General features: G+C 37.2%; 1 protein-coding gene across 1 annotated transcript; it reads left to right on the top strand.

Annotated features, from left to right (window-relative positions):
- Nucleotides 1-232: 232 nt before the first annotated feature.
- On the top strand, nt 233-27,929 carry LOC121418284 (dimethyladenosine transferase 2, mitochondrial-like). Its single transcript, XM_041612063.1, has 8 exons — nt 233-354; nt 10,503-11,040; nt 13,695-13,934; nt 14,382-14,530; nt 18,643-18,732; nt 19,868-19,918; nt 22,350-22,519; nt 27,094-27,929. Exons 2-8 carry the CDS (start codon nt 10,524-10,526, stop codon nt 27,326-27,328), a joined length of 1,452 nt encoding a protein of 483 aa, XP_041467997.1. The 5' UTR covers nt 233-354; nt 10,503-10,523; the 3' UTR covers nt 27,329-27,929.
- The last annotated feature ends 47 nt before the right edge of the window (nt 27,930-27,976 follow it).

The raw sequence follows: 27,976 nt of genomic DNA on the forward strand, positions 1-27,976 counted from the left end.
CACAGGACGACATCTTAAACTTTGTATCAGGTATAAATTCACATTGAAAAGTGCTGTTATAAGAGTTGATTTGGTATAATTAAGAATTGACACTGTTGCCGTGTACCAGACTCTACTCCGATTTTGGCTTTTTGGGGGAACTCGGCGTGCGGAGGTACCAACTTCCGGTGCTTCAACACGGAATAGGCCAATCAGCGTTATTGTTCCCATCCAGGTAGGGGAGAGATCAGTGGGCCACACGCGAGGACGGTCTTTGGAAAGACCCTTTCGTGCAATCGGCCCCTGTCTGTCCGTGCTTGGCCTGGGAACGATCAAAATTGCTATCATAACTCCGCGAAACTACATGTGCCAGTGGTAAGAAAAAGAAGAGGAAAACAAAACTAAATGATTGACATCTTGCTTGTATGAATGTAATCTATCGTTTTGTCAGTGGTTTTTGCTGCAGCTTTGGAAACCAGCTAAAGTTGAATAATGGCAAGTGACCTAACGCAGATATACGGTACCACAGCTTAATTCTACCTGTTAAGTATTTCCTGTACAAGTTAATCGAAGATAACACGTAACTGTGTTGATGCCCATTGAATGTGTGTGTATAAGACTTGCTTACGCCGTTTATTGTAATGGCCTCATGATGTGTGGGGGAACCTAGACCAAAAGCTTCGGTCTCTGTTAATGTTGGTTGTTCAGCTGAACTTCGTTGGCTTCACTCACCAAATACACAGACCGAAGTTTAACCGTCGTCTGCACGGGGGCTCAATGGCCATGGCCACGGCTAATTTCTTGTTTTTCTCCTCAATACCGTGATATTTTACACAAACAGTGCATTCATATGCACCTTTAGGTGATAATGTTTAAGTAACGACAGTTTCTTACCCTAAATTCCCGCTTTGAAACTGGCATTCAGAGGATTGTCTCTAAATTAACTAAAAGTTGACACTTGCGACTCGGAGAGAGTGGGCAGCCATCTTGATAATGAATTATTCATGAAAAGTGGCCGGCGAAAGTTAGACACCGCCCCATGACCTTTACGTCACACATATACAGTGCCCGGATGTTGAAGTTTTATTAGCTTGCCTGGCGAGCGCGAGCAAACGTTGAAAAGGAAAAGAATATTAATATTCATAAGCCTGACGTAAAAGAGATGATCTGATTGGCCAACGGTTTCGATAAGCAGTTGACCCGGAAGTTCATCCCACCTCATATGTTTGTGTACATTATCGACTTCGGAGGAACGAGTGAATTGGGAGCTACACGACAGCCGAGGAAAGTCACTGTTTTTGTTCCTTTCGAATTGATTTTTTACCACTTTGATGCCAATTAATGCCTAGAGGAAATAACAAGCTGCATTTTGGTAAGCTTCTTTTTATATATAGTTTTTTCATTAAGTTAAAAATCGATGAGCCCCGCCGGGGGGATTTTGCGTTGTACCTCCCCTAATGGCGGGGACACGCTAGCGAGTGTTTGTCGACGAGGAGAAATTAAAAAAATAAAAAATGTTAAAAAACTCCTCGAAACAGACGGCTGCCAGCTGTCTAGGGGGAACCATGACTATATTTTTCCTTTGTTTTTCTCTTCTTTTTTTTTACTTGTTCTGAGTTGTGCGTGTCATTCATGGGCATTATCACTCATTAAATAAACAAGGTTATGATCACTCATTCAATGAACAAAAACCTTGCTCTCTGTTCACTCTGTTGTAATTTTTGTATCTCTACGGTCCACCACTCATTCAATGAACCATGTGTCACTCATCCTACCTACGAACGAAACAAAAATTATTCCCAAGTTACTGTCTAGTGAAAAATAAATTGCAAATGTAAGAAAATTAGTAATTTGGTCACAAAACCTCAAAAGTGATGTTTTGTTGTGAATCTCACAATTTCTTTTCCTTTTTACGAGACACCATTAGGAATTTCACGGACTGAATCAGTAGGACGTGCAACTCACTATCTCCGAAAATATCAGAAAATTTCTATAAATTACCAATATCGCGCTGTTATAGACTAAATTGTGCATTTGGAACATCCTTCCTATGGTCAAGTGACAGGGTAAGCGAGCATTTGTGGGCTTTTTTGAGCACTTCACACTTACTTTATGTCGTAGGTCGCACCTATATACGTACCGTACTAACATTCAAATTTCCCGCCCTTTTACCAAAGGCCAATCATGGCGACTGGGCCGGCGGCATCCGAGCCGGACCATACAATAACGAGTACGGATGAAGAAATCTGGATGATACAAAGACCACGTCGAAAAAAAAGCACTTCTTACCAACCAGAAAAAAGAAAAAGAGAAAAGAGTGATGATATTACAATTGAAAATATCAATCAAAACGCATCATCAGACTCTGACTCGAATACATCATATCGTACTCCAGGTTTTACTTCTACCAAAAGATTGTCTGATTTCAAGCTATTTATAGCACCTATAGATAGACAGAAGAAATTGAATTTAAGGAATATTGATCCCTTAAAAGTAAAAAAAGCGATCAGAGATGTGACTTCACAACCAGTAGAGTTTATTAAACCCATTAGCACTGGGTTGCTGGTAAAATGTATCAACCTAAAGCAAATGAAATCCATCTCACAGATTCAAAACATAGGCAATATACCAGTAAAGGTCACGGAAAGTAGGTCGGGAACTAAAGGAGTGATATATGGTGTCTCAACTGAAACATCAGAAGAGGATATTCTTGAAGAATTGAGAGACCAGAAAGTGACAGCAGTAAAAAGAATAGTAAAGAAAGACCAAAGAAACAAAAATGACAAAGAAAGAGAAGGTGCTGATAATAATCAGCCTATTTTTATTCCTATGAGGAGTGTGATTCTTACTTTCAGTCTGGCAGATCTCCCTCATAATGTCAATCTAGGCTACCAGATGTTTACAGTAAAACCATATATCCCTCCTGTATCCAGATGTTTTAAGTGTCAAAGGTATGGTCACACTGCTGACATATGCAGATCTCAGATTAGGTGTGTTAGATGTGGAGATCATCATAATTTTGATCAGTGCCAGAAGAAATTGACACCAATATGTGCCAATTGTGGAGGTGAACACTCCGCTGCATTCAAAGGATGCCAGCAGGCCAAAAAAGCAAAAGAAGTTCAAGAAATAAAGATAATAAGAAAGCTAACATATGCTGAAGCATCCCAGGTCTGGAAAACACAAAGTGAACAAAAAGTCACACAGACAGTCACTGATGATGCTAAGGAATTTTCCCAATCAGTACCTAAGGTAAGAGTAAAAACCTATGTAACAGATAACCAGAGTAAAGTTACAAATCCACAGGTAGCAACGGTTCCAAGCGAACTACCTATGGAGACTAACTTTCCTGTCAACACCCAACAAAGGGATACACCACTGTCTGAAGTTAAAGATCAGGCTACCAGGTCAGCCGGTACATCGGCAAAGAATACCACACCTAATTTCATAAGTCTAGCCAGTGATGAGCAAATTGTTGTTTTTATATGTCAATTAATTATGTCATTAACTGAAGGGAGAGAAGAAGAAGAAATAAATGCTTTAATTTTAACTGCTGCAAGAAGATTGCGGCAACAAAAAAAGGAAATCATAACTCAACAACGCAGGAACTAACGCTTTCTTTGCCCTACTTTCCATCCTTCAATGGAATTCTCAGGGCTTATTAGGGCATGGACAAGAGCTACTTAATCATTTAAAAACAAATAAAGAATATGATTTAATTTGTGTTCAAGAAACGTGGTTTTATGATAATAGTTCACTTTGTATTCCAAATTATACATGCCTTCCAAGAAATAGGGAAGGTCAGCGAAGAGGGGGTTGTGCAATATATATCCACGATAGGATTAAGTACGAAGATCCAATCAATGATCCAAGTCTAGAATTACAACAAGTTAACATATATGTCACCAATAAAATAATATCTATTATCAACTTTTATAATCCATGCAAAAGATTAAACGAATCAATTCTAAACATATTGTTGAAGAATGTTAATGAAACAGATAACCTAATAATCTTAGGTGATTTCAACGCCCATAGTACCCTCTGGGGCAGTGACAAAACCGACAGAAACGGACAAGCCATTGAGCAATTTATATATGAGAATAACTTCATAGTATTGAATGATAAAACAGGAACTAGACTTGATCCTTGTACTGGAAAACTTTCGTGCTTAGATCTGAGTATTTCCTCCCCATCACTGGCCGGTAAGGCGATATGGAAGGTTATGGAAGATTCTTTTGGGAGTGATCATTTTCCAATTATTATTCAAATAACACTTGGAAAGAAAGGAAAAAATCATGTAAATCTAAGTAATCAGGCCAAAGATAACATGTCTCATGAACATATCTCTTTTAAGAATGTTAACTGGCCTATATTTGCATACAAATGTGAAAATATTATAAAAAATGAAATAATTAATTCTGAAGATGATATTCAGAACATTTTTCATACATTTATGGAACGCTTGAAAGAATGTATTCATGAAGCAATTCCAAAAAAAAGAAAGACAGGAAAAAATCCTGTCCCATGGTGGAACAAGGAATGTACTGAAAAGATTAAAGAAAGAAATAGAATAAGAAACCATCTAGCAAGAAAAATTACACTTGATAGAATTAACGAATACAAAAAAAAGAAGGCAGAAGCCCAACGAGTTCTCCGGAAAGCGGAAAGGGAATACTGGCAAGCTTTTTGCAGAAGACTAGACAGATTCATGCCAGAGACAAAGATATGGTCATGTATAAAACGTTTAAATGGCGTACCTGTCAAAAAATCACAAAATATGCCTATTTTGATTGAGAAAGGTAAAGCCATTACGTCCTTACCAGAGAGAGTAGAGATTTTTGGAACTTTTTTCCAATCCTTAGGACACAAAAAACAAGATATCAATAAAACATTAACAAAGGAAGTACAAAACTCTTTCTACCAAAATGAACATGTCATTAATGAACCTTTCTCGATGAATGAATTTGAGAAAGCAGTTAAATCTACTAAATTTGCTGCTCCAGGAAAAGATAATATTCCATACATTGTATACGAAAATATGCCAAAAAACACAAAAGAAATAATGTTGAACATTATTAATAGAATATGGGAATCCGGGGATATCCCGAGTTCTCTAAAACACTCAATTTTAGTGCCAATCTTGAAATCTGGTAAGGACTCAAAAAACGTTATCTCTTACAGACCAATATCACTTACATCTTGTTTTGTCAAAGTTATAGAGCGTATGATAAAAAATAGATTGCAGTGGTACATAGATAAAAATAACTTATTGCCTAATTTCATCAGCGGTTTTAGAAAAGGTCGTAGTACAACTGACAATATTGTTTTATTAGAAAATGACATTCAAAAATCTATCAATTGCAGTGAGCACACTCTTGCAGTATTTTTGGATGTCGAAAAGGCTTATGACAGTCTTTGGATTGATGGATTACTGTACAAACTAGCTCAATGTGGTATAGGAGGAAATATGTTACATTTTTTAGAAAATTATTTAACAGAACGTACCTTTCAGGTAAGAGTTACAAATACTGAATCCAGAACATTCCAAATCCATAACGGACTCCCCAGGGGAGTGTTCTGAGCCCCCTTTTATATAATGTCATGATGAGAGATATTCCAATTGATCCTGAAGTGACAATATCCATATATGCTGATGATTGTGCAATATGGTTTTCTGGAAAAAATGTAGAGAATATTAGATTAAGGATACAAACTTATCTAGATATATTATGTACCTGGTTTAAAGACTGGGGATTCAATTTTTCTATTGAGAAGACTGTTCCGGTATTTTTCACTAAGCTTACAAACGTTACACCTCCAACAGTCAAGTTTGAAGGGAGTATACTCACTTATAAAAATAATCACCGTTTCCTAGGAATGATATTTGATAGCAAATTGTCTTGGCTTCCCCATATAGAGAACGTAGTTTCAAGAAGTAAAAGGAAACTAAATATATTGCGAAGTTTAACAGGAACTAAATGGGGAAGTTCATCTAAGTCCTTACTCATGGTTTACAGGGCAATTATTAGATCAATTTTTGATTATGGTTGTCAAGCTTATGATAGTGCTCCAGTAACTACAAAAAAGTTGTTAGACTCGGTGCAATATCAAGCACTCAGAATATGTGCTGGCGGGCTGCCGTTGACATCGCTAGTTTCACTGCAGGTGGAAATGGGAGAACCTCCTTTAGATTTAAGAAGGCAAATGTTATCAAGCAAGTACAGACAAAATATAGAAAGACATAGTAATCACCCATTAATAACACGTATCAAACCATGTTGGCAGTTCAATTATCTTAAAGGTAAGAACGTTAGTAAACCGTTTGGTTATAGGCTTCAATCCAAGATAGGAAAAGAAATTAGTATTGAAAATATTATTTCTCCAGCCTTTCCCCCTTGGTTATTTTGTCCACCAGTTATATCTACTGAATTAAGTTCACAAATTAAGAAATCGGACCATCCAATACAATTGCAACAACTGAGTTTGGAACTGATACATACAAAATGGTCACACCAACTCCATATATACACTGATGGATCCAAAGCTCCTGAAAAGGGAATTAGTTCAGCCGCTTTCTATGTACCTTATTTTTCTTTTCACCAAGGCAAAAGGTTATCTAATTTCACCTCCTCCTACAGGGCGGAATTGATTGCGATTATTCTTGCACTGGAATGGATAGAATATTTAGATATATATACAGGTGTTGTTATTTTCAGTGATTCATTAAGTGCACTTTTATCTTTACAGAATCGGAAAGACGATCCTATTATCACAGAAATTCTGACTATTACTACAAGACTCAAATATAAAGGTTTAGATATATACCTAGAGTGGATCCCTGGTCACTGTGGAATAAAAGGAAATGAAATAGCAGACTCCTGCGCAAAAAAAGCTTTATCAAACAAAATAGAAATTCATAATCAAATAACATTATCAGAGATTATGCAACTTATTTCAAAAAGTTGTAAGATAGTTTGGCAAGAAAGATGGAATAAAACTAACTCAGCACTGAAAGAGTTGCAACCATCAGTGTTACCCACATATAAATGTAATCTAGGGAGACAGGAAACTGTGCTCCATCGTCTCCGTTTTGGAGTCGCTGGTCTTAACCAAGATCTACATAGATTAGGGATCCATCAAACAGGGTTTTGTGATACATGTCGTGAGGTAGAAACTGTCAGACATTATCTTTTACATTGTCCAAAATATATAATTGAAAGATCAATGCTCCTTGTAGATTTGAATGAATCACAGCCTGGACAAATAATGGAGTATTTAAAAAAAGATGATCCAGGGATACAGAAAGCACTTTTACGTTTCGTTTCAAGAACGAAACGTTTCAGTAAGGAGTGATGTACTATTCTTTTATATTGTATTGTTTATTAAGAAATATGAAAGGATATGATTGTACAAGTCTAATGTGAAAAGAAAAAAATATATATATGCATAATAATGTATGATATAATATGTACAATATGTTCTGCACATATAACTTACAAAGCCCACAAGTGTTTCCGCCTTGTTGATGTTGTGTTTTTTTTTTAAAAAAAAGAAACAAATTATTTTAATGTTTAACCCATCTGTAAGCACAGGTACACTAGCGCCCCCTCGTCTATGCATGGGTGACCTAGGCATTTACGTCCGAAAAATCGGCACAATGTACCGTGCTGACCGGTATGATTGCATCTTGAAAGGACAGGGCAAGCGCAACTAGTTGGAACTGAGCTGAAGCTAGCGGTTTGTTTTTGGTGAAGATTTGTTTATATGCCATTTTGATTAGAGTTACGCCAGTTAAGGCAAACTATATCATAATTATCCCTTTTTCATATTAGAAGGATGCACATGAAAAATATTTCACATATGTATTGGTAATAATTTTATTATGTGAGAAGTGAGATTTTTTATTAATAGAGTAAATGGCGACAATAGTCAAATATGACTAATTGCCACTCAAACCAATCTAAGAAGAAGAAGAAGAAGAAGCTACCATGAAGTCGTTCGGAATTTATGCTAATTTGTCCTGTAGAAAACATGTTCGCATGTTATGTTCAAGCTGAAGGGATGTTTGAAAGATGAAAGTCATCTTATGATGAAATTTAGTTGCCGAGAAATGCTGCCCCAGAAATGAGTCTAAAGATAAATTATCGTTTAATAATTATGTATAAACCATAAATGTATATTTTGGTTGGATATGGAAGAAAACTGGACTTTACTTGACCTAAGTATGTATGCATAGTACGATACAGTAATTGGCTGTGCATAAACAATGAAGCGATACGTGACCGATATTGGTACTCGTACACGTAGGTCGAGTTGAAATTATAACGTATCAATTTGTTAAACAGACATGACATGGAGATAAATGTGGCTCATTTTATGAGAAAAGATATTGAATTCCATAAGGTCAATTTAGAAATGGTTTAGTATTCTGTTTGAAAGAACAATTATTTATTGTACAAACTCTATAACAAGGGTTAAGCATAGAAATGATGTGTTGCAGATACGTCTAGGTTTTATACACATTTACATTGGTCACATTTGGATTATCCTTCTTTTGGGCATGAAGGTTAGCTCAAGGTCAAATGTTTCTTTTGGAGGTTAAATGCTATTTGAGCTTAAGGAAATAAGCTCATGTAATTAGAAATTGGCAAGCCATATTTTTTAGCTTTAAATGATCAAATGGAATGCGTGTAATGCGTTGTTGTTGTTGTTCGCTTGGGTTTTGAGGCGCGTGTCATTCAGATATGAATATTTACGCCTATATCAATTTGTCGTTTTTGTGGTTATAAAATTTTGACGCATAATGGATTAGCGCTGCTTTCAGTAAATTTGAATGAGATCGTGAAAGGCGGCTCATCACATATCCTTGATTGTTTGAATGCAGGTTTTATTTGATTAGTCTTATTCAAGACTGGTGTGTTTATTTATGAATGTGTCTTTGGATGCAAGACTTAAATTTAAAGTGACACACAAAAAGTCAGTCATATTAAAATTACAGGCAAGTTAAGCATAATTAACAAGATGAAGCACTTATGATTCTCCTAATTTAGAATGATATTTGTGAGCTTCAATAAGGATGAAGTTCTTTAATTTATGCAAACAGCATACCTAAAGTTAAGGTGTTTTGTTATACACCGAACATTTGCTTTTCCACAACATTTGAAAAGTACATGCAAATTATGACATGGCTAAGACTAGAGGCCTCATCTCTTTTCTTATTGAGGTGAAAGCCTTTGACTTACAATTTATTGTTCATTTTCTATATAAATGACAAGAGGACTCAAGATATTTGATATGTAAAATTAAAGTCAACATTTATTTGTGCAAATATTGAACAAATACTTATGATGCATTAATTTCTGTTTTTTCTATACTAACAACAGATAGAATCTAGCCTAACGTTAGACTAGCCAGGAGGCTTCAAGAGAGTAAAAATCCATTACTAACGTATGCCTACTCTCCACGACGCCAGGAATTCTATTTCATTCATCTACACACCGCCAAAAAACCTCAAACTTTCGCCCCCAAGATTTCTACTTTCCTTCTAAAAGATCTAGCCCTAAATCCTGTAAAAGGAATACAACTTCATTTCCGACATTTCTACGCTATCGATTTCATTTTTAAACAAGAATTCATAAGAAAAAAATGAGAACGATATTATGAAAAGACGGGAGAGACTCGCCCGATGATTACGCCGTCATCTTGTATCCTATTATTCTTCCCCAACCTTACCGATGCGTGCGTCCTTAACACCATGTTTTTATGTCGTTGGGTCTTTTGCACTTTTGTTTAAGTTTCAAATTTCAACCAGACTTAAATGAAAAGCAATGCAGGTTGTACAGTTTATACATTTATTGAAGATGATTATAAATAAGTTGATGATGATGACAAAAGTAAGTCTGATGAAATGTAGAGAACAAGAAACCCCTAAAATGTGTGTGGGTCAGAAGTTTAGCTGGAAGTAGAATAATACTTTCTTAAGAAAGTTGGAGTTGGTAAAGATATGATTTCCTGTAGAAGTATTGGTTATGCATTGATTACATGTATTGATATATTATTGAATATATGAGATATGTCTTATCACATAACAGCTGGTAAACCATGAGCGGAAACGGAAGATGTAACTTTTTTCAAGCTGAAAACCTTTCTTTAAACCAGGGGAAGGCTGCCTTATAGGATATGATCACATTAGAAATAAAAGAAGCAAATTATAAATTAAATCACAGAGGTTCTTCTCGGATCACTACACAAGACCTGTCCAATGGAGGATACAAGATCTGGCTTTGGGGTTAAAGGACTCCAAATCTTCAGTCGTGCATTGCTCTGGTAGAAGGGGGCAGACCAGAAGGTGTTGCATTGTCTGATCCTTCCCACACTCGCAAGCAATGTCCCCATCTATGGTGTAGCCCCGTTTCTGCATTAAGGGCTTAATCACAGAGGTGATTTATCATTTCAATCCTGGATGAAATTTTTAAAAGTACGAAATATCCTCCCTTTCACTCTTGTTTTTCTTGACACAGGTTGAAATTTGAAAATCAAGAATGATGTCTTGTTTCCGGAAGACCATCCCAGTGCATGGTCTACCCCACCACAGACTTTGCACTTTTAGTTTCCTACGAAAGACATACTCGCTTCAGCGGATGCAACGATTAGTGGTTCTTGCAAGTACAAGACCAAGTCTACCTGCTGCCTCTCTTTGTACTACAGATATCAATGTGTTCTCTCCAAGACTGTCCAATGACAAGGAGCTCCAACTGGAAGGGTCCTGCTTGAAACATATATCCTTGCCTTCAAGTGGAAACAGACAACCTGCCAGGCATTTCTCAACTGGTACACAATGTTTGGATAAACCCTGGAAAGAAGGTGTAAATAGCGAGAATGCGTCTGCGGGTAATCGTCCAAAGAGAGAAGGAGAATTACTGAAGCACACCAATCTTCTAAGAAGTCCCAAGCAGAGATTTGTTTTGACCCAGAGCTTAGCACGAACTGTCAGGGAATGCATCTGGCCTGGTGATACCCTGAGGGAAGAGACTGCTACTATTATCTCTGCTAATGAAGGTACAATATGATTTCCATATTTGGGAGGTATACATCAGGGTTTCATACAATGTGGAATATGATTATTTATATTAGATACTGATTTGCAGGGTTCACTGTCATTTTTGTCTCACCTGCGAAGCAAAGTGAGACTATAGGCGCCGCTTTTCCGACGGCGACGGCGGCGGCGGCGGCGTCAACATCAAATCTTAACCTGAGGTTAAGTTTTTGAAATGACATCATAACTTAGAAAGTATATGGACCTAGTTAATAAAACTTGGCCATAAGGTTAATCAAGTATTACTGAACATCCTATTAGAGTTTCATGTCACATGACCAAGGTCAAAGGTCATTTAGGGTCAATGAACTTAGACCATGTTGGAGGAATCAACATCGAAATCTTAACCTGAGGTTAAGTTTTTGAAATGTCATCATAACTTAGAAAATATATGGACCTAGTTCATGAAACTTGGACATAAGGTTAATCAAGTATCACTGAACATCCTGCATGAGTTTCACGTCACATGACCAAGGTCAAAGGTCATTTAGGGTCAATGAACTTTGGCCGAATTGGGGATATCTGTTGAATTCCCATCATAACTTTGAAAGTTTATGGATCTGATTCATGAAACTTGGACATAATAGTAATCAAGCATCACTGAACATTTTGTGCAAGTTTCAGGTCACATGATCAAGGTCAAAGGTCATTTAGGGTCAATGAACTTTGGCCGAATTGGGGATATCTGTTGAATTCCCATCATAACTTTGAAAGTTTATGGATCTGATTCATGAAACTTGGACATAATAGTAATCAAGCATCACTGAACATTTTGTGCAAGTTTCAGGTCTCATGATTAAGGTCAAAGGTCATTTAGGGTCAATGAACTTTGGCCGAATCGGGGGGTATCTGTTGAATTACCATCATAACTTTGAAAGTTTATTGGTCTAGTTCGTTAAACTTGGACATTAGAGTAACCAAGTATCACTGAACATCCTGTGCGTGTTTCAGGTCACATGTCCAAGGTCAAAGGTCAATGAACATTAGCCGAATTGGGTGTATCTGTTGAATTACCATCATAACTTTGAAAGTTTATGGATCTGATTCATGAAACTGTACATAAGAGTAATCAAGTATCACTGAACATCCTGTTCCAGTTTCAGGTCACATGATCAAGGTCAAAGGTCATGTAAGGTCAATGAACTTTGGCCATGTTGGGGTTTTTTGTTGAATAACCATCATATCTCTGTAAGTTTATTGGTCTAGTTCATAAAAAGAGGACATAAGAGTAACCATGTATCACTGAACATCTTGTGCGAGTTAGAGTAGTATCCAAAGTCAGCACTGCTGCTATATTGAACCGCGTGATGCAGGTGAGACGGCCAGAGGCATTCCACTTGTTAAAGATGCATGTTCCCAGGATTCAAGAGAGTGTTGTCGTCAACATTGGAATCTTAACCAAGATTGAGTTTTTGAAATACATGTAGGGCCTATCACCATGACTTAGAAAGTATATGACCTATTTCATGAAACTTGGACATAAGGGTAACCAAGTATCACGTGTATTATCCTGTCTGAGTTTCAGGTCACATGAGAAATTTAGATGGTCTTTTAGGGTCAATGAACTTTGACCATGTTGGGGAATCAACATTAGGTTTTGTTTTTGAAATGTCATCATAACTTTAAAGGTATATGGGTCTAGTTCATGAAACTTACGCCCGGGGGGGGGGCCACTTACATTGGCGAGTGGATACCATGCGCGACCCAAAAAACACGTAAAAAGGGTGTCTTTTTCACGATAAGGCACGTTACGTACGTAACGTGATAAGGGTGTCAAAAACACAAAAATAATGAAAAAAGGGTATCTATTTCGCTAGGAAAATTACGTGTTTAGGGTCGAATTTGCGGGGATGATAAAACAAAATTAAAATGTTTTATAAAGGATGTCCTTTTTGCCCCAAAACTTTGTGTTTAGAGTCCGATTTGCGCAAGGTGTAGAAGGTGGGGTCGTACTAAACCAAATAAGGTAAAGCCGACGACCGAAGGACCCGTAACGATAAAACATTCCTGTACTTGTTAAGGGGTTAATTTCAGGGAATATTTGCCAAGAGTATCGTTTTGTTTCCAATACTTGTTAAGGGTAGGGTTTCACACGCCAATACTTGTTAAGGGGTGCATTTTCAGAATATGGATATTACGTGTTTAGGGTGGTTTTCGAGACCCCATGGTCGCGCATGGTATCCACTCGTGCATGGAAGTGGCCCCCCGGGAACTTACGCCATGCATAGATAGCGCCCACTTGCACAGCGCTACTGTAGCTACAGTACAATCAGTCTGCAGTAGAATCTATAGTACAGGTTGCCGTAGACCCTGTTTTTCACACTGCCTGCCTGATATATTTGTAGTTCCCTAGACCCTTTATTTTACCCATGTAGTCGATTCCTTAGACCCCCATTGCAGGGTATTGTGTGGCACACCCCCATCAAAATATCCCAAGAGCCCCCACCCGGGATAATACTCCCTTTCACTCTTGTCTTTCTTGACACACAGATATAAATCAGAAAATTCAGAGCGATTTCTTGTCTCTGGAAGACCAACTGTTAATTGTTGTATAATATAGACCTGTGATTTCACTGATTGAACTACTATATTTTCTCATATATCTTTTGTGGTGTAGGTCCAGGATTCATGTCGAGAGAGTTATTAGAGAATGGAGCACCCAGAGTGCTCAGCCTCTGCAGGCATCAACAGTTTTGTCCTACGCTAGAGGACATCAGGAGAGAAGCATCTGAGCGTTTCCAGTGGCGGCATGCTGATATCTACCAGATGCAGTACATGGGGGACAGGGACATCAGGCCTCCAGTAGCAAGAATAGAAGATGTCTTTCAAGACATTGATTCGGCTGCGTGGGAGGAAGGTGGGTGGAATCAAGAAAGACAGATGCAATAGGTGATTTCAAGCTTGGTGTTGTGAGCATGAACAATGGCGCTGTGCCAAGCTCCAAAACCGAGCTGGGTTAGGAATGCATACCTTTATATTTGAATAGAATTATAAGTAACTAGATATAAATTAAATTGAGGCTTTCATGTTGTATTCTGTATTTTTTGCTTGCAGTCCTGATGAAGATCGTTGATGATTGAAAGCTATACAATTAAAGGAGTACACAAAGCTACGACGGCCTCATTTCCCTTACATAAATATATACCGGTAATATATAAGTTACAGAGAAATGTTGCTCTTTTGTTCAAAACATCCAGAGATCTATAGGGTCTCTTAGCAATATAGTTTAAAAAAAAAAATGGGGGGGGGGAATGGAGGGAAAATGTGTGTCCCCACCACTGACCTTTCCTCTTTTTGTTGGTAGATATTGGATTAAAGGTGGTTGGAGCATTGCCCCAAGATGGAGAGCGGAAGCATGCCTATGTCCTGGCCAGTCTAATCTTGGAGAGACTGTCCATGTTCAGCTATGGCCGTGTGCAACTCAACCTCTTTATGAGCAAGAATTGTTACAATGTGAGTTGATATCATCAGACATTTGAAGGTCAAGTCCACCCAAGAAAATTGTTGATTTGAATCAATAGAGAAAAGTCAAACAAGCATATCACTGACAGATATATCAATATTGGAAGTAAAATAAGAAAGTTATGACATTCTAAAGTTCCCCCTATTTTTCTTCAAACAGTTATATGCACAACTCAGTGACATGCAAATGAGCAAGTCGATGATGTCCCTCGCTCACTATGTCTTTTTTTTTATTGTTTGAATCATACAATATTTCATTTTTTACAGATTTGACAATAAGGACCAACTTGACTGAACCATAAAATGTAAAAACAATGGTAATACCTCATGTTCAGGGAGAAATAAAATTGTTTTGAAATGACAACAAGGAGAAAATAAGAATATTTCATATTTCTCATAATAAAACACAAAATAAATAGTGAGTGGGTGACGTCATCAGTCCCTGTGCATATAACTGTTTTTGTGAAATTAAGCGATCTTTGAAATGTTGTAACTGTCTCGTTCTACACCAGATTCTATGATATTTTCAGTGTTATTGGGACTTTTATCTTTTTATTCAAATCAACTTTTTGTCGGGATAGACTTTTCTTTGAAATCAATGACACCAGAGTTTTTCATCAGAGCTATAACTTGTCTAGTTCTTATTTTAGTTTTCATTACATTAAGGCCCGGTCCCACACCACTTGCGGATGTAAAACGGAAAAAAAATCTTGCCATCCATTGGAATACGCTATGCATCCGTTGTGTACCCACTGCATATGTGTTTCATACGCTCTATCACTGTGATTTCATCCGCGCAGAAAGTTTAGAGTTGCACAAAGCTTTCAGAACGGATGAACTTTCCGCTGTGTACGATGAATGTACGCGACAGGTACGAACAACAAACGTTCTATGTCGTTTTACATCCGTTAAATGTCCGCTGTATTCTCTCTGCATCCTCGCAACTCAGATCCACTGAAGCTGAAGAACACAAAGCTTTCAGAACGGATGAACTTTCCGCCGTGTACGATGAATGTACGCGACAGGTACGAACAACAAACGTTCTATGTCGTTTTACATCCGTTAAATGTCCGCTGTATTCTCTCTGCATCCTCGCAACTCAGATCCACTGAAGCTGAAGAACACAAAGCTTTCAGAACGGATGAACTTTCCGCTGTGTACGATGAATACACGTTACATGTACGAGCAACAAACGTTCTATGTCGTTTTCATCCGTTAAATGTCCGCTGTATTCTCTCTGCATCCTCGCAACTCAGATCCACTGAAGCTGAAGAACACAAAGCTTTCAGAACGGATGAACTTTCCGCCGTGTACGATGAATATACGCGACATGTACAAACAACAAACGTTCTATGTCGTTTTCATCCGTTAAATGTCCGCTGTATCCTCTACATCCTCTGTGCAACCTCGCAACTCAGATCCACTGAAGCTGAACAACAGAAAGAGGGAGGAAAGATAAGGTACATGGAACGTCTATACATCACTAGTAACACAGAAACAGAAATGATGTAAGTGTATGCATCTTGTAAATAAAGGAGCTTCGGAGCTGTCATCCACTTCCATCCATTTTCATCCGTGAGGATTCCGATGAACAACCATTTAACATCTGCGCTACATACTACCCACTTCCGTTATTTTCAGTTATGTTTTCGCAAATATCTGCAGTGGATGAAAACGGATGAAAATTTTGCTTGTCAGCTGTGTCCTTTATGAATACGTTTCGCGTCCATTGGCTAGTAGGACCAGGCCTTAAAGAAAAAGGAATCGCATTGCATTGAAAAGTGTCAGTATCTAGCAATTTAGAGAAAAAAAATGGCTTGAATTTATTGAAGTGCGTGTTAGGATAGTAATTCAGTTTATACAGCAATTTGAAGATTATAAAACAAAATTACGAATGAAAATAGAGGTGTTGTGGCTCGGAGGATAAGTCTCTGAACTTTGAACCACAATGTCCGGGGTTCAAACCCCACCGCAGCACACCTTTGTCAAGGCATTTTTATACTTTTGCCACTCTTCACGGAGGTGTAGGAAATGGGTACCCGGTAGGAAGGAATTCCTTGAATGCTCGAGCGCCCGATCAGGGTAGCCGTGCTAAAGCCGGGGAAATAGTATGCAGCGCTTAGAAACATTTGCATAAAGCGCTGTATAAATGTTGCATAATAATTTTATTATAAAATTTGTGGTATATTTAGAGACAAAATGAATGATATCCTATTTTTTATGTCTTTATCACCCTACAAATTAATTATTCCATGTTGATTTAATATCCAGTCTATGGGTAGTTTGAACTCAGATCACAAAGGCCACTCCGGTTGTCTAGTGGTTATGACACTGATCTAGTAATCCGGCGGTCCTGAGTTGAATCCCACTCAGTCTGCCTGTGATTTGTTTCACAGCAGCCGAGCTCTACTTCACACAGCAGTAGCGTGTGTTTATACCCTTGTGGTATTGTTGGAGATGAAGTGAATATCATACTTATTGTCTAAAATGACATGCTTTGCTTTATCTATAAAGTGTGCTCATTCAGCCGCAACATGGTTAAAACCTTCAAAGGTTTTTAGGTTGGTAAATATGCTGTCAAAAATGACCTGACATAATAATTTTTCATTAATATGAAGAACTATAAGTTGGATTACACCACAGTTTCCACCATGAAAGGAAAAGGCCAATTTAAGGGTGAAATGGTTACCACCACCATCAAAAGCTACTTAATCGTAATATTATTTTACCTTGAAGGCATTATACCCAATTAAAATCACAGAAATGTGAGGGACACAGTACGGAGGTTTTAAAGTGCCATCAACTTGGTGAGATGGCTAGATATTTATAATGCCAAGAAGACTTTATATAATGTTTTATGTCCCCACTATGAGATATCTCACCAATTCAACGTATGAAGAGTTGTATGGTGAGATATGGTATCTTGTCATGTTGAAATGTGTTAAGTAAATCATTAAATTTAATGTCACAGTGTGGGCACACATGAATTTTAATCTGTAGCAAAATCAAGCCATGCTGCATCCTGGTGGGTGTTTCATAAAGCTGTTCGTAAAGTTACAAACAACTTTACGCACGACTGTAACATGTTCTTAGGTCAAACTCAATTACCTAGGGATGTTACATAGCACAAGAAGGGGTTACCAGTCGTGCGTAAAGTCATTCGTATCTCCTTTTCCAACTGGATATGGTGTGTGTACACTGGATATAACATTAGATATCGCCATTTATGTTTTCTTGTCAACATGGTGACGACATAATGTATTTCGCCACGTTGATATGTACACTTTTTATATCTCAATTACCGTTTCTCGTCCTTTTGGCATACAACATTGTATTTTGACTTTGCGAGATAACATACATGTATTTCCCGATGTTGACATAATAAGTTTATTATTATGATATGTCGACTTGGCAAGATTTGACAACTTGATGGCACTTTAAAGCTTTTTATAAACACAGCTTGTCTTTGCCTTATTTTCTCTCCACTCACTATGGAACCACTGGTCGATAATTAGGGAATACCGGGTATTGGATGGCCTTGAATGGAATGCGAAGAAATATTGTACGAGCTGAAGAACAATATTGGATGAGTTTAAGACGAATCCAATATTGTTCTTCAGCGAGTAACAATATTTATAAGCATCCCATGAAAATTGCTCATCCAATATTCTTATTATCATTTAGATACCCCCACAAAGCTAAACATAAAGTAATGAAGCAAAAAAAAAAAATGTTTTTAGTAACCATCATTTATGGCAATCCTATAAATCATGAGCATGGCGCCTGATGAGTATTGTCAAAAGAAATCTGTGATAAAGGAGCTATAGCTTCATGTGCACAATCATTTATTAACCAAGGATAATCTTGTGGGCAGGGCAAAATATTCATTTCGTCCAATATTATCAGTATTGGATGGTTTTCATAGGCATGCACGTCAAAAATATATTCATTTCGTCCAATATTATCAGTATTGGATGGTTTTCATAGGCATGCACGTCAAAAATTAGTTTCTATATTTTTTCTGTCTGAAACAACCTCGCAAGACGTCAAAAAATATCTGCGCCTCTAAGACCCTACATCTTAATAATTCTTTATATCTACAGACAATGATCCATCCTCCTGGGAATATGAAAAACTACCGTGCACTTTCAGCCCTCTACCAAGTATCATCGGATATTCAACTCCTTCATACTGTGAGTGCTCTGTTGACTTTCTTAGCATTCAGTTCATATATGAACATAGAGGGCGGGCACCCCATTTTGCAGAATCGTTGACATTGGTGTTATTGTACAAATGCTTAATAGATTACAGGAGTGGAAATGCAATAGAAATTATAAAGTTACACACTCTCAAAACCTCAAATTTCCCCTCCTGATACAAACTGTATCTCTATCCAAAACATGATATACAGTTTTAGAGGAATGTATTTTTTCTCTTTTGCAGCAATGCCATATTTATTCATAATACACAAGAATATACCAAAAGTAGAGTGAAATGTAGCAAATAATATTTTGATATTTTTTTTGTTAAACAAATGTTTTCTATTCTTAATAAAATATATGTGTATCTTAAATCATAACCTACAGTTTGATCTTGTTTATCCAGCCTTGGTTCATCTTTAAAACTCTTTAAACCGTGTCTCGTGGCCAACCGAATATCTTAAAAACAATTCCAGAATAGAGCCAGAAATATTTGTAATTTTCTGTTATAATTATTTCAATTTATTTCAACTTTTATAAAAAATTTAAATGATTGCGAATCATGCACACCCCCTCCTATAAAGAAAAATAAATATTTCTATAATAAAAGTTCCATCAGCCCTATAAATTTCCATTAAAATTATGACTCTACATTTTTAATGGTGTATATCATTTCACTGATACAGATAATAATAATGATATGCAACATTTATATAGCGCTTAATACAAATGTTTCTAAGCGCTGCATACAGATGGGCGGTGGTGTACAAAAATTCACGTTCAATATGCTCTTCTCCATAAAAAATCTTTTAATCATTGATACTGAATTCATAATAAAAAAAATTGATGGATATCAGTGTTGGTGTTTAGAAGGTATGTATTCAGCATGCACTTTTCTGATGCCCCATAATAAGTTGATGCTCCATTTGTTATTTACATGCAAGCTTGTGCATTATAGCTGCTGGTAACCTCCACATTATTACAATGAATTGGAGAAGACTAAGACATTATTGAAATGTCAAAAATAAAATTTCTCTGTTTGGTAGAAAGACACATGTGTTTGAAAAATATTTCAAAAGGTTTTGTTGTCTCTCTTTCTCTCTCACATATTTTCATTTTCGCTGAACAGGAACCTATGGTGTCTTTCAAGCTACCACGCAAAACGCGTCCAAAGTCAAATGTAAGTCATACCTTACATCTATTATAATGAGAGATTTTCACCCAATCAAAATAACTTTTTGATGTAACATCCATAAATTTATAATGTTACAAATGTGTTATATTTATAACACATTTCCGTCTTGCATGCGTAGCAGAGCAAAACCGTAGGTGCCCCTTTTAAGTAAGTGGCGTTGACGGCGTCAATATTGAAATCATAACCAAGGTTAAGAGACAAGTTCACACCAGCAAAAAGTTTTAAAAGAATAAAAAGAGAAATTAACAACAAGCATAACACCGGAAATTTCATCAAAATCAGATGTAAAATGAGAAAGTTATGACATTTTGAAATTTCGCTTAATTTCACACTATAGTTCTCTGCACATCCTGGTCGGTAGGCAAATGAGGGGACTGATGACATCACGCACTCACTTTTTCTTGTGTATTCTATAACATGATACATGAAACATTCTCATTTTTGTCTCACCTGCATAGCAGAGTGAGACTATAGGCGCCGCTTTTCCGACGGCGGCGTCAACATCAAATCTTAACCTGAGGTTAAGTTTTTGAAATGACATCATAACTTAGATTGTATATAGACCTAGTTCATGAAACTTGGCCATAAGGTTAATCAAGTATTACTGAACATCCTATTAGAGTTTCATGTCACATGACCAAGGTCAAAGGTCATTTAGGGTCAATGAACTTAGACCATGTTGGGGGAATCAACATCAAAATCTTAACCTGAGGTTAAGTTTTTGAAATGTCATCATAACTTAGAAAATATATGGACCTAGTTCATGAAACTTGGACATAAGGTTAATCAAGTATCACCAAACATCCTGCATGAGTTTCATGTCACATGACCAAGGTCAAAGGTCATTTAGGGTCAATGAACTTTGGCCGATTTGGTGGTATCTGTTGAATTACAATCAAAACTTTAAAAGTTTTTGGATCTGATTCATGAAACTTGGACATAATAGTAATCAAGTATCACTGAACATCCTGTGCAAGTTTCAGGTCACATGATCAAGGTCAAAGGTCATAGGGTGAATGAACTTTGGCCGAATTTTTTGTTGAATTACCATCATAACTTTGAAAGTATGTTGGTCTAGTTCATAAAACTTGGACATAAGAGTAATCAAGTATCACTGAATATCCTGTGCGCATTTTAGGTCACATGACCAAGGTCAAAGGTCATGTGAGGTCAATGAATTTTGGCCACATTGGGGGTATTTGTTGAATTACCATCCTATCTCTGTAAGTGTATTGTTATTATTATAGTAGTTTTCAAAGTCAGCAATGCTGCTATGTTGAATCGCGTGATGCAGGTGAGACGGCCAAAGGCATTCCACTTAAGTTTGGTTGAAGGATTCACCAAAACTATTGATAGGAGTAAGGATGTGTGTTTCTCTTTGACAGGGTGTTGTGATGGAAGTCCAGGGGAGCGTTTCATCAATATTTTCATCTGATAAGTTGTCATATCTGACATCTTTCCTTGATTCTGATTGGCTGAGAGGCACTGTTCCTATGGTAACTGTCGGATAAACTGGTACTTGTCGGATAAAATGTCCGACAAGTCCTTTCATGAAACGCCCCCCAGGGCTGGTACCCCCAACGCACCACTCGCGTCCTATGGCAGGGTGTTTATCTACATTTGCCACTCTCCACCCAGGTCAAATAAGTGGTTACCTGGTAGAAAGAAATTCCTTGAATGCTTGAGAGACAAGGCAGCCCAGCTAAAGCTGTAGTGATAGAGTACCAAAGTGATGATGTTATAAAAAAACTTTTTTTTTGCATGTCAGCATATTTGATACCATATTTTGGGAGAGCATGTTGAAAAAACCCCGACTACCAAAATTTGGTGGGAATCGGTCCATGGGGGCCTTAGATTTTACCTCATGAATACATAATTAGCCCCATTAAAGTCAATGTATTATTGACCTGGCTCTAAATGTTAGGAACCAGACCAGTAATACATTGACTTCAGTGGGGCTAATTATGTATTCATGAGGTCATATCTTGGGGACCCATGGACCTATTCCCACCAAATGTGGATGGTGGAGGGGGGGGGGGGTTATCATGCTCTACCAAAATGTAGTATCAAGGCTGGCATGCCTAAAGGAAAAATTGATAACGTCATACTTCGGTACTCTGTAATAATTTATTCATGTTAAGCAGGGCCTGCTGGGGGAACAGTTTTCGTAAGTAAAGTGGCCACCCTTGGTAAATTATACAGAGCTACCAAGTCTCACGCAATATGCGTGAGACTTGGTAGCATTTTGGACTCTTGTTCATCCCCTCAAATCTCTGTCTCACGCAACTATCGCAGCCTACCCCATATATTTATACACAATGTCTGTGATCTCACTCAGATTCACAGAAAATCTCGCGCATAGCTGGTCTTTGAACTTGGCATCTCTGTAAATACGGCATTATAATTGTTGTTTCAGGCTGCTGTGGATGTAGAGAAGAAGTTGGAGGACCTGTGTCTGGTTCAGATCACACCCAGGAGAGATCTATTTAACAGGCATCTGATGGAGCAATGGCAGGCATTCATCTTTGTCTTCTTTGTCAGGCAGGCCCTAGCAAGACGCAAGGAGAAGCTGGAGAAAATCATTGAGTATGCTTCTTTCTGATTCTCTTAAATGGTCCCCTGACATACAAATTCATGTTATCTTCAGTTAATATGTACGAGTCTTTACTTCACTATAAATCATTACCTCTTGAATTAAGATGTGCATCAAATTATTTCAATATTTTTATTTCGTTTTTCATGCATTTATCTGCAGTATACTAAGCCCTGCCCAATTAAGATCCACTATATCTTTTTTTGCCTCTTGTGATGTCACAGGAGGCAGAAATAAGCATAACAGTACACAATGCTCTGCAGCTTGCCATAGCTATGTGCCATTGCAAACAATCGCAAGTCTTCAAACAACACAAGGGCCTGCATAGCAACCATTCAAACTGTCATTTAGTTACTGCTTGTGAGGTGGTATTGTGTGCCTGTTCTTTTATGAGCAAGAAATTGAATAATCAACTGCAGCTTTGATGTCACAGAGAAGTGATAAGATATTTATGATGTCATTCACACACCATCACTGCTATGTTAAACCTTGTATCATAATTTTTTTTTTTTAAGTTGTATTTTAGAAGTATGGCAATGATGGCAACCTCTTATTGTCTGAAAAAAGTCTTCCAGTTCCTCTGAGCATTTTCACCGTAACTGACATAACATGGCACAATTTTACACGCCTTTCATGGTGTGTATCTCTATAACAACAAATGATGGGAGTTTGCTTTTGATAGAGTCAATTATGTGAACCTTGCTGTATACTCTGATGCTAAGTTTTTTCAATGTAGCCACATTTGTTATGCATCAGCAAGCAAAAATGTGTTGGTAACTGACGTTACGCAAAAAGGACATGCAATTTCAGGGTGTTCAGTAAAACTGAAATATCTCAAGTTCCTGAGTAGATAGAGTAATAATTTGATTATGTAAATATACCTTCGTTACTAGGTTAAGATGTGTCAAAATATTAAATAATTTGATTTTGTCTCTTGGGGGCTATGAGAATTTTTCCATGACCATGCTGGTAATTGACGTTACACTTAATTTGCCATGGAGATAACACATGGAAGTCAAATGTGTAGATTCATTGCATTGTATCTTCTGTGCTGGGCTTCACATGAAAGTGAGCCTGATGTGAAGGTATACCTGAGTTTCTAGGAACATTTCAATGAATTTTTTTTTTCTTTTTCTTAATTCCTTTTCTTTGATTTGAACATTTTATTATCACTTGTCGGTAACTGACATTACAAATTAACATTTACCAGTGCTATATGATTTTCAAAGGCATAATTTTCTTGGTACTTATATGTAAGGCTTTTTAAAATCATAAAAGTTTCATAATACTTCACATTTTAAATCATCAAAAGATAAGAAATGTAAATATTTTACTTACAGGGGGGGTCATAGCAGCTAGATGTATCCCTTTACTAATTTGATATTGCGTTGACTGTACACATGGATTTTGTGACTATACACCCATTTACATACATATATTCATCAGTTTTATCGACTTTTTAAACATTTTTGTTCTCCAACCTCCCCCTCCCCTCAAAAAAGGCAAAATGAAGAAAGGTCTGCTCCCCTAGGCTACCCTCGACGAATCTCATGCAGTTTTTGTCTCACCTGCACAGCAGAGTTAGACTATAGGCGCCGCTTTTCCGGCGGCGTCAACATCAAATCTTAACCTGAGGTTAAGTTTTTTAAAAGGACATCATAACTTAGAAAGTATATGGACCTAGTTCATGAAACTTGGCCATAAGGTTAATCAAGTATTACTGAACATCCTATTAGAGTTTCATGTCACATGACCAAGGTCAAAGGTCATTTAGGGTCAATGAACTTAGACCATGTTGGAGGAATCAAGATCAAAATCTTAACCTGAGGTTAAGTTTTTGAAATGTCATCATAACTTAGAAAATATATGGACCTAGTTCATGAAACTTGGACATAAGGTTAATCAAGTATTACTGAACATCCTGCATGAGTTTCACATCACATGACCAAGGTCAAAGGTCATTTAGGGTCAATGAACTTTGGCCGAATTGGGGATATCTGTTGAATTCCCATCATAACTTTGTAAGTTTATGGATCTGATTCATGAAACTTGGACATAATAGTAATCAAGCATCACTGAACATTTTGTGCAAGTTTCAGGTCACATGACCAAGGTCAAAGGTCAATGAACTTTTGCCGAATTGGGTGTATCTGTTGAATTACCATCATAACTTTGAAAGTTTATTGGTCTAGTTCATTAAACTTGGACATTAGAGTAATCAAGTATCACTGAACATCCTGTGCGCATTTCAGGTCACATGACCAAGGTCAAAGGTCAATGAACTTTGGCCAAATTGGGTGTATCTGTTGAATTACCATCATAACTTTGAAAGTTTATGGATCTGATTCATGAAACTTGTACATAAGAGTAATCAAGTATCACTGAACATCCTTTGCGAGTTTCAGGTCACATGATCAAGGTCAAAGGTCATGTAAGGTCAATGAACTTTGGCCATGTTGGGCTTTTTTGTTGAATAACCATCATATCTCTGTAAGTTTATTGGTCTAGTTCATAAAAAGTGGACATAAGAGTAACCATGTATCACTGAACATCTTGTGCGAGTTAGAGTAGTTTTCAAAGTCAGCACTGCTGCTATATTGAACCGCATGATGCAGGTGAGACGGCCATAGGCATTCCACTTGTTATTGAATTTATATTCTGGTCAGTGCAAGCAATGCTTGTTCTGTCGGATTTCAATTTCTTCATAATTTGTTTAATCATTCTCTTTGCTAATTTCATTTTTAAGCTGTCAACAAAAATAAACTCCAACTTCTAAACTGAAACTTAACTATTTGTATATAAGAAAAAAGACACAGCTTTAGTGGATCCATGCAACATTGATCAGAACTGTCAAATTTCACTTTTCATTCATACTTGTAAACCAAAAACAAAAATTGTATCGCACATCTACACTATTAACTGGTATAAAAACCAGTAATTTACTTTTAGCCCGGCAATGCTCAAAGAATCCTAGATATAAAAAAGGGGCTCTGGAAACCCCCATTCATCACAGTGTTAAGCTTATCAAATGTTGCAGATGTAGGCAATAGGTTGGGAAAAGTACCCCCTCCCCCCAAAAAAATGGAAAAAAAAATTGTCTGATACAATTAGGTACTTCGTAATTAAAGTACATGCAAAATAATTTCACAGTAATTTTTTTTGCATGATGGGAATGCAACTTCCTTAATAATTTTATATAGTATTCCTTGTGAACTATACCTTTTAAAAGTCAATAGCAAGCTCCTAGTGTGATTTAACTAAGTGAAAGACTTGAATAACAAGCAATATTTCTTCACCATAAAATTTACGACATTTGCAATTCACTATTGGTAACCAACATTTTATCATGGTACTGACATAACATCTCATTAACTGACATTACATTTTCCACTTGGTAACTGACATTAGACATATTTAATGGTACACTATGGCTTGATTGTTAATTGATTATCTTTAATTTTGGTGTAGAAGGGAGGGATGTTACCTAAGGAGGAAATCTACCAAGTTTCATACATTATATCCTCTTTTCTGGGAAATGAGAAAAAAAGTTCATGTTTTTGGTAACTGACGTTACATACCATATCACACACTTCATCAATATTTTTTTAATCAGATAAATGAATTAAGGGTGTTTCTTTCTATGGGATTTCATTAAGTATTAAAAATAGCAAGCTTAATCACTGGGGAAAACATCATGATCAAACCAGTTCTTAAAAAAATCTGTCAAAACAAAATATGTATCAATGTATCATTTTCAACACAAAAATTTTTATCCATACTTTGGCGGCCATTTCAAAATAAGAAATGGCTGCCAGAGTCGGAAAAAAAAAACTTCAGGTCTTGTATTATTAAGAAACAAAAAGCATTTGAATATCAATTTGTTTTTTTTGCCTCTGTGTCCATCTGTGGTGAAAATGCCCCAAGGCAAAATAAGGTTCCAACTTGTGTAAAAACTCTGAGATCAAGCTTTTTCTGTGCTGTTCTTGAGAATTTCAAATTTTGAGATCCAAGTTTTTAAAGGAGAATAAAACCCTTAAAACAAGTTAGCCTGCATGAAAAAAGGAAAATCAAAGAAACAAATCAATGAAAGCTTGAGAAATACATAACAAATACTAAGAAAGTTATGAGAATTTGATTATTAACATCAGTATTGACTGGCAGTGCGACCAACATGTGTTATGTCAGTTGGACAACTCCCTAGTTACTTTACTAGGGATTATAGATTAAGTGCTTTTTTAATGGGAGCACATAAAAATATCAAAATAAAGAGAGTTGATACTGTCATGGGAATGAGCAAAATTTCGATGTTTTGGGGAAGAGTTGTACTCTTGTGACATCACAAATCTTGGTCCCATTGCCAATGTGAGGATCTCCGTAGCATTTAATAGTGATTGTGACATTCAAATGCTCATAACTTTCTTATTGTTCTCAAGCTTTCATCAATCTTATTCTTTATATATATTGTTCTGTTTTTGCACAAGCTGACTTTATCTAAGGGTTCCATTGTCATTTAACACCTCAGCAGAGATACATTTCTCTAAAAGAATTGATTGTTCTGTTCTTGCAGAGCCTGGGCCCCCGGTAGTTCGGATGTGATTGCTGAGTTCGGGTACAGCAGGAAGACCCTGACGGGGGATGTCAGCGGCGATGACTTCCTGGCCATCTTCTGTCGCATCTGTAAGCTGGATAATTTCAACGGAGCATGGATGGGAGAAGAGGTCATGGGTTGGGCGTCTGGGAGACACCAGGACATGAACACATTAGAACTGAGTCAGGCTCTTGGATCCGTCCATCTCACATGATATATGGGGAGCACCTGTTATTAGCTACTGAAAACCCTTGCATCCGATTGGCTCACAGCTAATTTGTCTTCAAACAGCACTGACAGGATGCTTCATGATACATGGTCATGGGTTGGGCACCTGGAAGACATCGGGATATCGTTAGAACTGAGTCAGGCTCCAGGATCCAACCACCTCGCACGATATCCGGGGAGCATTTTATTAGACAAATAGTGATTTGCACTATTTGTTATAATCTACTGAAATGCTTGCATCTGATTGGCTCAGAGCCAATTTGTAAGTGAAAGTCACCTGTGGTATGAGGGATGTCACCTGGATCTGCAGGGAAGCACAAGATGAATACTGTGTGATGCTTTAAAGTTTGGAAATGATCTTGCCCGGAGGATGACGATGGGAGCATAGGCTTTTGTGATCTTGGCAGCTAAGTACCAGTCAAGTTGGCTTGGGCATGGCTCACGTTGCGATTGACATGTCAAATAATCCTTGCCTGCAAACAATTCATTAAAACAGGTAGAATCAATACAGGTTTGTTTGATGCCCATCACTGATACGTAAAAACATAACTTGACATTACTTACTTGGCCTTTCCTAGGGTAAAATGGCAAGTGATAATATATCACCAGTCTCTTGAAATGTGTCCGATCTTCT

Source organism: Lytechinus variegatus, chromosome 7, assembly GCF_018143015.1.
Source record: "Lytechinus variegatus isolate NC3 chromosome 7, Lvar_3.0, whole genome shotgun sequence".
Lineage (NCBI taxonomy): Eukaryota > Metazoa > Echinodermata > Echinoidea > Temnopleuroida > Toxopneustidae > Lytechinus > Lytechinus variegatus.